Consider the following 13,332-nt stretch of genomic DNA (forward strand, 5'->3'; position numbering starts at 1 on the left):
CCTATGATCAAAAAAAGAAAAAATCAGAGCGCACACACAGAAAGTGCTGTCTCCTCTGCAATTTCAACTCTATTTTTCTGTCTTGAAATCATTCTAGTTGGTTCTCTACCCACCACAAATGACTTCCTGAGACAGAAGTTTTGTTTCTTTTTTCATTCAGTACATGATTAAATTACATTAAAACACAATTTATGAATTACTTCACTAACTAACATTTGTTTAGCTCTAACTTCTATGGCAAATTTGATGCTCAAAGATTCAGATCTGTAAAAAGAAGGCATAAGCGTTAGCAACTATAAAACACAATGGTGAAAAAGAGAAATGTTAATCTCAAATACGCATGTTCTCCAGCATGCTGAAATGGTCACCACATTTCTCCATCTAATTAAGTCCAATATGATGTTTACAGTTCGCCCTACTTAACTGCCATTTGCACAGCCCTCTACATAAAAAGACTCTGGGTTCCTCTATGTTAGACTTATTTCACACAATGTGTTCATATCTTCACTCAAGGAATTTATACTTCCATTAAACTTAAGGAGTACTTATTGATGCAAACATAGCTAATAGTCAGAACACTGTGTTTCAAAAGACTGAACAAAACCACAATGTTATTTGTGTCACTGCAAGTTGTGAATTCTGAAAATCAAATGCATTCAGGAAAAAAAACTGCTATTTTGGAACTACTGGATTCTTAAAGACTTAAAATACTTTCAGTTACAACGTATTAACATCACCAGGGAAAGGTGTTCAGCTTCATGAAACCAATTTTAGCCTCTGCTTGCTTTCTACAGAAAAGTACTGTGATGACAGCTATACCAAACCCAGAAACAAGTTGTTTTGGGTTTGTGGGTTTGTTTGGTTTTTTTTTTTTTCTTGTTTCTCAGTAAAGTACCTTTCTGACACTGTATTGTTACAACACTTTATTCAACTAATACAAATATGCTTATGTTTGGAACAATCAGCTCGTATTATTACTTACCCAAAAGGATACCAGGAAGAATAGGATATCATCCCTACTCTCCTCCCTCCAAAATAATTACAGAAAAAACACCAAATACTTAAGGACCAATGGTTCATTGAATAACTTAAAAATAAGAGAAGAGCTGATAGCTAACTTAAGAAGTGGGAAAGAACACAGGTGGTAAAAATCTAGTATTCCAAATTTCTAGAATTGATTTTTAGAAACAAGAGTTTTACCTGCAGGAATTCATTATGAGGAATTCCACAAGTGAAAAATGTTCCTTTCATTCAAACATAGACCATTTACCATAGGCTTCAAAGCAGACAAATCAGTGTTAGCCTTTGCACCACACTGAGAAATAATTTAAGAATTCTCAGGTGAAAAATTTGCTTGTGGTTTTTCAGCTCCCCACTTTTTTTTTTTTTTATTTCAAAGCCAACAAGTTCAGCTTTGATTTCAAGGGCTGGGTTCTTCTTGTCAGCACCACCACTGAACATAAAAATTCATTACCTTTAGCAGCAGTGCAGCCCTAAGCAGGCTCAATTTCCTTATTACCTTTGCTGCTCATTTTTATTGTATTGACACAGTAACTCAGACCAAAAAAGATGAAACAAAGGCTTATTTTAAACTTAGGTCAATTCCATGATATGGCTCCCCTCATAGCTACACAAATAATAGTTGCACCAGTACACGCAAAGAGATACTACAGTGGAAACAGTAAACAGTGAGTGAACTAGCTGGCACACGTATCAAGGGAAGCTCTGCTACTAACTCAAACTTCAGTCAGACATCCTAAGAGGAACACTAGACTACAGTGTACATCAACAACTGCGTATCGCTAAGTGTTCTTGCTGGATCTATATAACTCTATGCATCCAATTATAGTCAGATAATTAGTCTGGGATGAAGACTATTAGCAGAGACTTCCAAAAGCCTATTTAGCAGCCATATCCTATGGCTAAAGACAGCAAACTTCACAACTATATCCCCACCACCACCCCAAAGAATTATCAGCCACTAATAATCATTATTTTGACCTCAACATTACATGAAGGCTCAGATTTGGCAAGAAAGAGCAGATCCATAGTATGAGCATAAATAGAAGGTAACGCATTGTTTTATTCATGTTGATACGTTTTTCCCTACCTAGATTAACACCACTGCCTTACGAATCACTTGTTGATTATTCTTTAGCAAAGTACGAGGCACAGAGAGAAAATTTAAGGTAGAGAATACAAAGGATTAGCAAAGAAATTCTTATGTGGATACAGAACTGGCTGAAGGGGTACAATAGGTTATACCAATGAGGAATAATTAAAATGGAGAACTTACTCAACCTGTTCCTCAGGGATTCAGCCAGTTTAGTACTTTTATTTGTGACTTTGATGCAAGAACTTTAAAGACTGTGATGGATACAAAATTAGAAGATAGTGCTAATTCAAAGGAAGACCAGACTGTCATACAGGAAGAACTGGATTACAGTAACGCAGGAGATTAAACTTAAATGTGTGACATACTCCTTTGCTCTTCCCTTCCTTGTTACACTAAACTAGCAGTTCTACGTCGGAAACGGACCCTAAATCTGTCATTTGATAAAAGCAACAGTTATACCAACAAGAGAATGATTTTTTGCTATAACGTTGCATTCACACAACGTTCAGTTTGGAAAAAAGAAACTGAATTTATTTTAAATAAAAAAAAAAAATGCAACACACACATAGCACAATCCCTCCCCTCCCCAATTCCTCATATTTGACCATAGATATTTGAGGCGGCTCACGGATGTTCTTTAAACCTTCTGAGGGAAAAAAAAAAATTCTTTCTTCAGAACCCACAGAAATCCCACACTGTGTCAGGAAATATTTCTTGAGTCACTAGTCAAAATATCCTTCTTTCACTTCAGTATTAATTCATGTTTTTCTAACTTTGAAAAATCATTTGCTTCACATCCACACTGTAACAACAGTCCCAGTGCTGGTGGAAGCCCAAACCTATTTGCATATTCAAAAAATACATTTCTTCATTAGTTTCAATCCCTGTAGTTAAAGATAATTTTAATTCTAGTGACAATTACTTCCACAGATGTTTAACTAGCGGATATTTGCAGAATACAATTTAGATTACAGCTCATATAAATTTGCAACCCAGAATACAGTGATAAAAACAGCCTATGAATTACGTGTGTAAGAAAAAGCAAATAATATAAAACAATTAAATTCAAAGTTCTATTTATGACTAAAATTATACTGTACTATACCTTACTGAAAAGCAATTTATAAAGTTTTCAGACTAATAAGAGATCAGAGCTTTCATCTTCCCTTCCAGTACCTCTAGGTTAGTACGGTATTGTAGTTTAACACAGTAATAAGCAACAAGATGGTATAATTAAGTTTCTGGAACAACTGTCAGCCTTCATAACTGCATACACACTAGTAATCAAGTGTAAGCATCCAACTCTGGTCGCTGCTAGTAGAGGATGACTTATTTCATTACATTTAATCAGTTTGTATGAAACCCTACTCATGCTGTGAATCTAACTTAATGCGGTCACAATTCAGAGGATGAAGGAGTTCCCTCTGTAGTCAGTGGAGACAGAAAGGCAGCTATGGGCAAAGAGTGACTCACAACACTGACTCCTAATAAAGTGTTCTCAACTTAGAAATATTAATTTCATATCACCTGAAAAATTCTCAATGACTGGGAGGAGGGTGTGTGTGTGTGTGTGTGTCACTTGTGACCCCCCTCCCCCAAACTGTCGTTTTGTTATAGTGAGATTTTTCTTCCTTTCCTCTGTAAAGTACTAATGGCATTGTTTTCATTTAATCAAGTTCCAGTTAAAACTTCAGTACTACATAAAAAAAAATTTGATGGATCTAAGGCAATTTATTTTATCAAATGTTTTACTATGCAATTGATACTTCTTTTACTACCAGGTGCTTAAAGTATATAAATTTAATAATTCTTAAACAGAACATAATAAAAATGTCTGCATAAACATAATGGGTCTGCATAAACATAACAGGTTCTGTTTCTAAGCACAGTAGTAACTTTTAGGGTTTCAATTATTAACACGTCAAAAATCAAACAGCAAAGTCTTTCTTTTTAAAAGATATGTTAGGTTCCCTTTTACCCATTAAACTACTGCCTATTTGAAGGAGAAATCTTAAGTTTCTGCTTTAACAATACGGTCTTTTTAACACTCTTCTCTGAAGGATTACTCAGTTGAATGATTACTCTGTTGAATTTGTTTGGTAATCAATCTCAATTGCAGACAGTTAAATTCTGAAAATTTTCTGGATCTGACTACAGCAGTTACATATCAGGAGTAGGAGCAAAATATTTGTTCCTGATTGCACGTATGTGGTACTTGCTTTTCATGAAGAAGCATAATGAGGCTTTAAAACAACATTTTGAAAAAATAAAATTCCCTGTTTACATTTGCCATATAAGCAGTATGCTGTTCCTCACCTGGAAACATCTAGAGAGCGAGCTCAAAGAACAAACACTAACAATAAAACCACTGGAAACAACAAGAATTAGGAAAACTTTCAAGAGTTTGAACAGGCTTTCTGGGTCTTAAGAGGAAGGTTAAATGTCTCCTCCAGGTAACTGAAACTGTCACTCAGATATTCTGAACAATGCAGCTGCAAGGATGCCTCAATATGGGTCATCAGTGAACTTGAGTTTTGCAACACAAAAGCACCTATGCTACTGCAGCTATATTATCATAACTATTTTGTTTGATTGTTTTTAAGGCTCTAAGACAGTAACAGAACCTACAGCTAAGCACTGCTCAGGGAGGCAAAGCAAGCCATTCTGCGTGAGTACTGGTTATAGTTCCCAAAACCAGAATTTCAGGAGAGAATGAGGCCTATTCAGGGGGACATCCCACAGCACAGAAAACTCTTACAGATGAAAAAGTTCGGGTTCCTTCATTCAAGAAATAGGGTTTACAAGACAGACACTAAAACCAGAATTCCACCAATACAGACCAACTGCATGTCAGAAGTAGGAAATGACATGGAGAGCAAGTACCAAGCCGATTTCTTTCCCTTGAAAACAACCTGGCAAGAAAAACAATGTTACACTGCCCAATGGAACAGAATAAAGTAACAGTGAAATATGTTTTAGCATGCTTCATTTTAAATGCACTGTACTACTCACAAGCCTCAATTTTGTCTTCTTTCAAGTACTCTCACAATTTATACATTGCTGTAACATTTCTGAGCAATTGCCGCAAGTCAGCTCTCATTTTAAAGAGATACAAGCAAAAGCACATGCACATTGATACATATCTTGTTTTTATTCTGAACTGAGGCAGTCTTGCTTATCATATCCATTTAAAAATTAAGCTTACCTTAAAGATTTTTCAACTACCTGTGTACGAAAAACTTCTTCTTGGTCCAAGTTTATGGTACAGAAAAAGTCTCTCATTTTGTTGGGTACTAAGTGTTTGGCATCATCTGTAAATAAAAAAAAAATGACTGTAAATATTGAGGGGGAAAACCCCACAAAACACTAGGCACAAGAATTTTACAGTTTTAATGTGTGTCCAAAATTTACTTTTCCATTCAGTTAGCATGCATTTCCATATTCATTTCCAATTCATAAGATCCAACGGCCTACAGAAATTGCTACATCCAGCTTCACGCGGAATGGGAGCCGACAGGAAGAGGACAGCCCACTGACTCATACCACCACTTCCCACAGCACCTGCACTTTCCCTTGAGAGGTCTCATCTTGGGCTTGACCCTGCGTAGCTTGCTAAATCTGAGAGCCTTGCAGCCTGAGGTGATGTGGCATTAGGTCATAAGACCAAGACATGGTCTGGCTGAGCTATTGTTCACTTCGTATTTTCTCCACAAATACTTTGGCTAAAGGAAGCTGATTAATCAAGAACTTACCCATCAAACCTTTATTTCATTTTCCACAACGAACAGCTGATTTTAAGTTGACTGATGTATCTTCAAGGGTTCAGCTATGAATACTGCTGATTTTTTCCTAACTGTCTGGTCTAGTAGAAGGGGGAAAATCACCTACTGACTAAATGCAACCTGGATAAGAACAAGTCCTTTTCGGAAATGGTTACTTCTAAGTAGTTACAGCTAAAACCAGTTCCCAATGCTCAAATTGGAAAGCTCTTCCAAAATCTGAATGCCACAGACATCTACATTTATTTACAGCAACACTGTCCTTTATCTTAAACAGTTATTTCTCCCCCCCCCGGATGTTTCCTTCCCCTCTGAACACCTTTGAAGACAGTAAACAGACCCTTTTCACCTTTTATTCTGCTAAAAGAAAAGCAAGACAAGCTTTTCCGGTACTCTCTCATATGAGAGCCTCCTAATCAGTCAGCAGCCACTCTCTGTCCCAGTTCCACTTTAACTGTTATCTTAAACACAGGCAACCAGAATTGTATTCTGCAGTGGGTCTTAACCAGGGCCTTTTACAGTAGCGTTCATCCTTACCGCTACTGGAAATACCTCTCCCAATGAAATGTGGAATCAACATTATCTAAACTTTTATATAAGGTATTAAAAAGTAATGAAAACTACATCAAAGTATGGAGTTTCAATTACTTATCATGTCTGAATAACAGATCACCTCCACTTTCAAAGACCACAGCTTGAAACTAGATTTGAAGTGTCATACATATGTTGGTTTCTTTTTAAAAAACTGCAGATATGAAGCACAGTGGAGTAAGCTTTATTGTCTATGCTGTTAACATGTAAAATCAGAATTTTGTTTTCTCTCCCCCCCCCCCCCCCCCCCCCCCGTTTTTTTGTTAAATAGATTACTACAGTCTTGAAAGTTAAGTAAGTAATGCCTGGCATTGGAAAGGCTACCACAACTCTATCTGAGCACAGAACATGACAGCTTAACAGGAACAGAGACTGAACTTCATGCATGATCTTTTCCAAGTCAGGGATATGTACACTGATGGAAAGCATGAACAGACACTTAAGTAACTTCCACAGTTAAAACTTGTGCTCTCAGAAGCATCAATGAGCTGTTCATCAACTTGGGCGTGGGAGAGGAGGAAGTATACATATTATTTTTAAACACCACACTTAATGTTGACAGATTGAGAGACATGAACAGAACCGGTTTTTAATGCCATTAGACTCCAAAAAGCAGCTAAACTCAAAATTACCCTTAAGCGAGATATTGCAGAAGAACCAAGAAAAGCATCAATGACTGAACATTGCCTTTAAAAAAAAAAATCTATTTTAATAAAACATATGAAAGAAAATACAAAAATAAATTCATGAAAGGCCAGTAATCCCCAGAGAGCTTCTGATACTGTAGTTTGCAATTAATATGCATTAACTGTATGACAGTTGTTCCTGATAAGAATCTTTATTTTTTTAGTTAATACTCTGTAACTTCACCATCCTATTTTTTACACAAAATATTTAAGATATAATATTACTTAATCGGCACTGTAAAGGCACTGTACAGTGGACTTTGAAAGGAAATTACAATTATTATTGTTTCATGTTTTCTTAAGAGTACAAATTAAATATTTTTACTAATTCACAATTTTTATGTCTACTATACTGCAGCCCTTCAGTATTAAAAGAAACTTTCTACCCAAGGGAACAGAAGAAAGAAGTTTGGATTTTCTAATGAGATAAAAAGTTTTATTTTGTAGCCCAAGTGTTTAGCTTTAAGGCACAGACAAATTTACTGAGGTTTTTGGGGGCGGGGGGGATGATTCTCAGTTCTGAGTTAAAAATAACCTCAGAGCACTTGTCAGGTGAAGTACAGAGCATGAGATTTCACATCTTTCCAAACACCTCTTAATATCTGTGATTGTTGGGAGATCTTTCAGCCATGCAGTGGCCCAACTCTACAAGAAGCTTATTTTCTTTAAAAAAAAAAAAAAAAAAAAAAAAAGCAGCACAAGCCTTTGATTGATTGATTACACTAAATCTTACTTTTTCCTCAAAAACCAAAGGCTATAATGGTTGCATAAAAATCAAGTATGAACACCAGACATCTGCTTGCATGTTTAGATTTTCAGTGCATTCATCAAGTATGCAATTCTGAATTCTGAAGACATGTTTCACTGTTCAAAGGATGCAAAGGAAAAAAGGTAAGAAGTGAGACAAGTATATTGAGGAAATGTACACCAGTGTTTTCCAAGGATTTGTTTAGAAAGTGTAGGTAGTACAAATAGTTAGTCAGAAACACCAAATAAAGATGTTTTGGGGAGAAGAGAGAAATTAAACCAATTTCAGATCTAACTGTGAAACTATATTTCAAGCCTCTTCACAGAGGCTGTCATTTAAAACTATATAGTGTGATACTTAAACTTGCAGTTCAGATGGTGAAATGTGCAAGTGATGAAACAGCATCAATAACAGACTTATTTATTTTGTATTGACTGTATCAATTCACCAGTTTCAGTCACTAGACTAACTTAAACCAGAAATTATTTTCACACGACACATTTAGTATCCTAATTCAATAGGGAAACCATGAAACACATCACTGAAATAATAAACATCAATCTTTTTATTTTGAAAAGACAGAAGTTCACAATTGCTATTAGTTACCTGACTTTTAAACTAACTTTCTTTATTGTCACTCAGCTACTCTGGGAAAACAGCAAAGAATAATAATAGTAATTTAAAACAAAACAAAACCCCACACTTTAGCCAATTGTGCATATTGGTTTGGATATTAAAATATTTAGAAAATATTGTTCAGGTTCTCTATATAAATACCTAGTAAAACCTCACTTCAAAATAAGATTAGATCAAACCTAAACGAAAGGGAAAAGCTGCAATGCTAATAAAAACTCAAGTGTTAGAGCAATAGGAATTCAGATGTACAACATTTAATAAACTCAAACTCTCCACATTAATGTTATGAGTTAGTAATAACAGAGTTAGTAATAACAGCAATGGAGCAACCTACCAAATTCAACAGTTCTGTCAAACTCCCTTGCCTGTACATCATTTGTTAAACATAGACACTACATGAAAACATCAAGTTAAAGCTTGTTCACTGTTAACAGTGCATCAGAAACTAAGCAAAAGCAGGAGGTGGGATAGATAAATGCTATCCACAATATCCTCTGTCAAGAGAAAGTGTGCAATTAGCGTACATCCTCTGACAGGCACCCAGAACAAAGAGATTTAGAAGACATTTATGCACACAAACACCAAAGTATTCACTTCACAGGACTAAACATATTATATAGCAACAATTAAATCCACTTCAAGAGTGCAGCATAATCCCAGATAACCACGCAGTGTTAACGACTCAGTGCAAGAAGTTTGAAAAAGAATGCGTCCTGAATTTTGTCAAATGACCTCTGGGAGACGACAGAGACATCTTCCAAGTGCTCCACTAAGGCACGTTTCAGTAAACACACCAAAAATCAAAGCAACTAAAATAACTTACCACCAAAAATGTACTACTGTATGTCATAAAATGAGAACAGATGCTAGTTATAAAGCTTAAAACACCACACAATGAGATACGCCTAAAATTACATGATATCCGCTTACCTTTGTAAAGTGGTTTTGCCGTTACTATGACATAAAATAGAGCCAACAACACAAAAGAGTCATCACAAAGAAAAGACAGACCGTTAGTGGATTTCTGATGGAAATCTGCTAAAGTGTAATACCACATTTTCAAAAGAATATTATGGGGTCTTAAACTGGTAACACCAGTTCATCTTGCCTCTTACTTGAAAGCCGGAGACTGGCTGCAAACACTGGTATCCCACAAAACAGAGAGAGCACCAGGGACTGCAAATGTGTTCCTACTCCGTTTTTTCACTGCTAGGTATGTAATAGCTACTTGAGCCACCTTTAAGTATATGCCTCAATTCTAAATCTGTTGTGATGATTTGTATAACATCACTAACATTAGATTTTACCATCTATTTGTGTATGGCAAAACAAGAGCGTAAATAAGAACTTACTGCAGATGGTGTTTTCTGTACATGCAGAATTACATAGAACTGATGTTACCTCATTAAAACTACCACGTTCTCTCATGCAACACACATAAAATGAGTCAGTGTCAAGTCTTGTAGTAGTTTAAATGCCAACAAAGCTGAGGCACCGAAATGTATTCCACTTCTAAGAAACATGTTGCAAGGAATTCTTACAGACTATGAACATCAACTTCCCAAAGTGATGTCTGCTACTGCTTACCCCTCCAGATCAAGGGGGATTACATTATTACATTTGTTTATTACTGTTCATTAGGAGGGTTTTCCCCTAAAAACACATTAGTAAAATACTAGCAAGAAGTGAAAATAAAACAGTACTTGCTGTGCAAAGAAGCTAAAAGAGCATCTAGGGATTCGAGGGTTCGCAAACTTCCACAGCATATTTAACTCGTATCTTTTTTTTAAACAGTGTTTTTCTTTTGTTAGAGGAAACAAGTAGGTTTACAAAGCGATTTTCACACTGTTTCAAGACAGGTCTTTTATTGCAGCTATTACTTCCACTCATTTTCCCAATGGGCTCCTACAGTTCTTACAGGTCCATCTTTGGCAACCAACTTTTTATGTATTCCCTAGGAAGCAGGTCCTCAGTTTACCATTACTTTTGCCGAGTAACGAAACATTCAAAGTTACGATACAACTGCAGGCTCACTCCAGAACACATAAATGGGACAATAAAACTAGTTTCAACATAAGTCTCGAGACATTTTGGGGTTTGTCTTTTAATGCTAAATGGAAAACTTTTATCAGGTTCAAGTATGACAAAATGTAAAACTCCTTGAACGCTGCATTGTCCAGTGTTGGCAAAAACCTTATGATAAAAGTTAGGAAGCAGAATGGTGTCAATAAATAAGTCAGCTTCAGTAATTAGTGCCTGAGCCCCAAAACTAACTATTCTTTTTTAAAGGCAAGCTGACATGTATTATTTCTGTGATAATTGCTAACAACATATGATCTCAGTAAGCGTGTGCTCAGCCTTGCCTGCTCAACAGGCAATCACTCTCTGTCACTAACACTGAAGGGAGAGTACCTCCAGCTATACTTCATGCAGCCTCCTATTCTCATGACCTAGTCTTCTATTTACTGAAGACATATTCAGGTCTATATTGCATGACGATATTTAAGTAAACACGGCTCCATTCCTCCACCAAACCTAATCCTTCCAAAGATCTGCACAAGCGGCTCTCAGTCCCAGCGCCATGCCCAATTCAACTTGCTTCTCTTCATTCTCAAAAAAGTCGATCGACTGTGTGAGAAAGGAAGTAAACGGGTTGCATCTGAATTGTATGAATGTATTTTGATACCCCTTCAGGAAGCCACTGCACATCCTGTTTCTCCTCCTTGCTTTGAAGTCCTCCCGAGCCGCACCACGCTATCTGCTCTCCTCCCCGGCTCATCCTTTGGTTTCCCACGTTACTGAATGTATAGGTATTTTTAGTCAGCACTTCCTAACCACCAAAATAAAGTCACCAGCCTCTCTCTCTGCCTCCCTCTCACTCGCACACACGCTACACAAAGAAACAGAAGCATTAATGACCGTTTCCAGAAGGGCCCTCCACCACCAACTTCCTGCACATCAATAATTTCGCAATTTCTGCTTGACAAACAGACTCCGATGCCCGAGGTCTGGACGGGAGGGGGCATTTCTGCTCGCCCGCTGACTCAAGGAAACCCTCGGAGCAACGGATGCTTCCCGGCCCCGCCGGGGCTCCAACGGCCCCGCCGCATCCCGCCCTCCCTCCCGCCCGGCCCCGGGGCCGCGCAGACCCCGGCCCGGCCCGGCCTGCCCCCGCCAGCACGTGCCGGCCGCGCCCGCCACAAAGCCCCCTCCCGGCGCCGCCGCGGCGCGGCCCGGGCCCCCGCGGGCCTCCCCTCACGGCTCCCCGCAGCGCCCTGAGGGGCCGCTGCCCCCGCGGGGCTCCCCTCACCGCCCTGAGGGGCCGCCGCCCCCGCCCCCCGCGGCCTCAACGGCCACGGCGCGAGAGCCCGCCCGCCCCTCCGCCCGCGCCGCGGAGCCAGGGCTGCAGCGGGCACCTGAGCGCGGCGGCCCCGGGCGCTCGTTCGCTCGCTCGCCCGCCCCGGCCCGGCCCCACCGCAGCCCGCCCCGGCCGCAGCGCCGCACTTACAGATCTTCCCCCGCAGGTTCTGCAGCACCCGCACCTCGTCGCCGCCGTCCCCGGCCGCCATCGCGCCAGCGCCGCCGCCTGCGCAGTGCAGTGCGCCGCGGGGGGAAGGGAGCGGCCCGGCCCGGCCCGGCCCCGCCGCACGCCCGCGAGCCGCCCCGCGCCGCCGCTGCCGCTCCGCCCCCGCCGGCCGCCGCCCTCGGGGGGCACCAGACACCCAAGCGGGCGGGGGGCGGCGGGGCGCATGCGCGCTGGCGCCCGCCTCCCAGCAGGCCCTTGCGCGGCGGCTCCGCCTCTGCGGCGGCTGCCGGCGCCCCGCGCCCCGGCCCGCCCCGGGCAGCGCCCGGCCCGCGGGGGGCTCGGCCCGTCCGCCCCCGCCTCGCCCGCGGGTCTCGGCCGCTTCCGCGGCCTGCCCGGCCTGCCCCGTCCCTCTGTGTGCCTCGCACGGCGGCAGAGGGGCTCTGGCTGCCGGGCACGTTGGACGCCCGCATTCACCGGATTAACATCCATTGCGTCCAACGGCTGGAACGAGGGACGGAGCCGGTTGCTTTGATTTCTGGCGTGCTGAGTGCCTGTCCCCGTGAAGAGCACGGGGCGGCTTCTGTTGAATCTCCTCTGCTGTCACTTGTTTACCTTTGCCCGTTCGGCCACGTAAGAAGTGCCATAAAAGAAGTAGGAAACGGTTCGGTTTCCAGTGCCGCCTGAGAAGGCCGGCGCCGAGCAGAGCGGCTGCCGGCGCGCTGGCAGCAGCCGCGCTTGGCTCGCTGGGGCCCTCAGGGCCCCGGAGGCGCTGGCGGACGGCGCCCAAAGCGCAGCAGCAGCCCACCTTCATCAAGCATTAAAGGGCTTTCGCCTCACGTTTTATACCAGCGTTTCTGGAGGCTACAGATCCTCATGTGAAACCCTCTGGGGTCTTGCTGGCGCCTGGAGGTTGCCCCCGCCCCACGCTGCTGGTGGGCGTCTGTCTCGGGTCTGCGGGATCCAGGCAGCCGCCCGCTGCCCGCCGTGGCCGGCTGGTGCGGTGCGTGCTGAGGGTGCACCCGCCTCCGCGCCCTGTAGGCACAGAGTCTGGTGAAAGCCTTTAGTGACTGACGTGTCCCAAAACAGAGGTAGTTCACTGGGCTAAAGCTGTTTCAGAAAGCAGGAGAGGACTAGGATTCCTCACTTTATGCCTAGAAAGCCCTCTTCAGTCTGCCCTTCTGTTAAAGCAAAGGGAAGTTCAGAAAGTTTCAGGCCAGCATCTGTCATTTGTCTCTACCTGAAGTCCTCTG

The 13,332-nt window shown here is 41.4% G+C and overlaps 1 protein-coding gene across 1 annotated transcript in view; it reads right to left on the reverse strand.

Moving 5' to 3' along the window:
* The window catches only part of RASA2 (RAS p21 protein activator 2), a 54,238-nt gene extending 42,060 nt beyond the window's left edge, over window positions 1–12,178 (reverse strand). The window contains exons 1-2 of the mRNA XM_082319769.1: window positions 12,065–12,178; window positions 5,322–5,427 (exon numbers count right to left, since the gene is read on the reverse strand). Coding sequence (XP_082175895.1) covers window positions 5,322–5,427; window positions 12,065–12,125 — 167 coding nt within the window. The 5' untranslated portion in view covers window positions 12,126–12,178. The remainder of the gene's footprint in view (window positions 1–5,321; window positions 5,428–12,064) is intronic.
* Between the last annotated feature and the right edge of the window lie 1,154 nt (window positions 12,179–13,332).

The sequence above is a fragment of the Platalea leucorodia genome (assembly GCF_965183815.1).
Source record: "Platalea leucorodia genome assembly, chromosome: 8".
NCBI lineage: Eukaryota > Metazoa > Chordata > Aves > Pelecaniformes > Threskiornithidae > Platalea > Platalea leucorodia.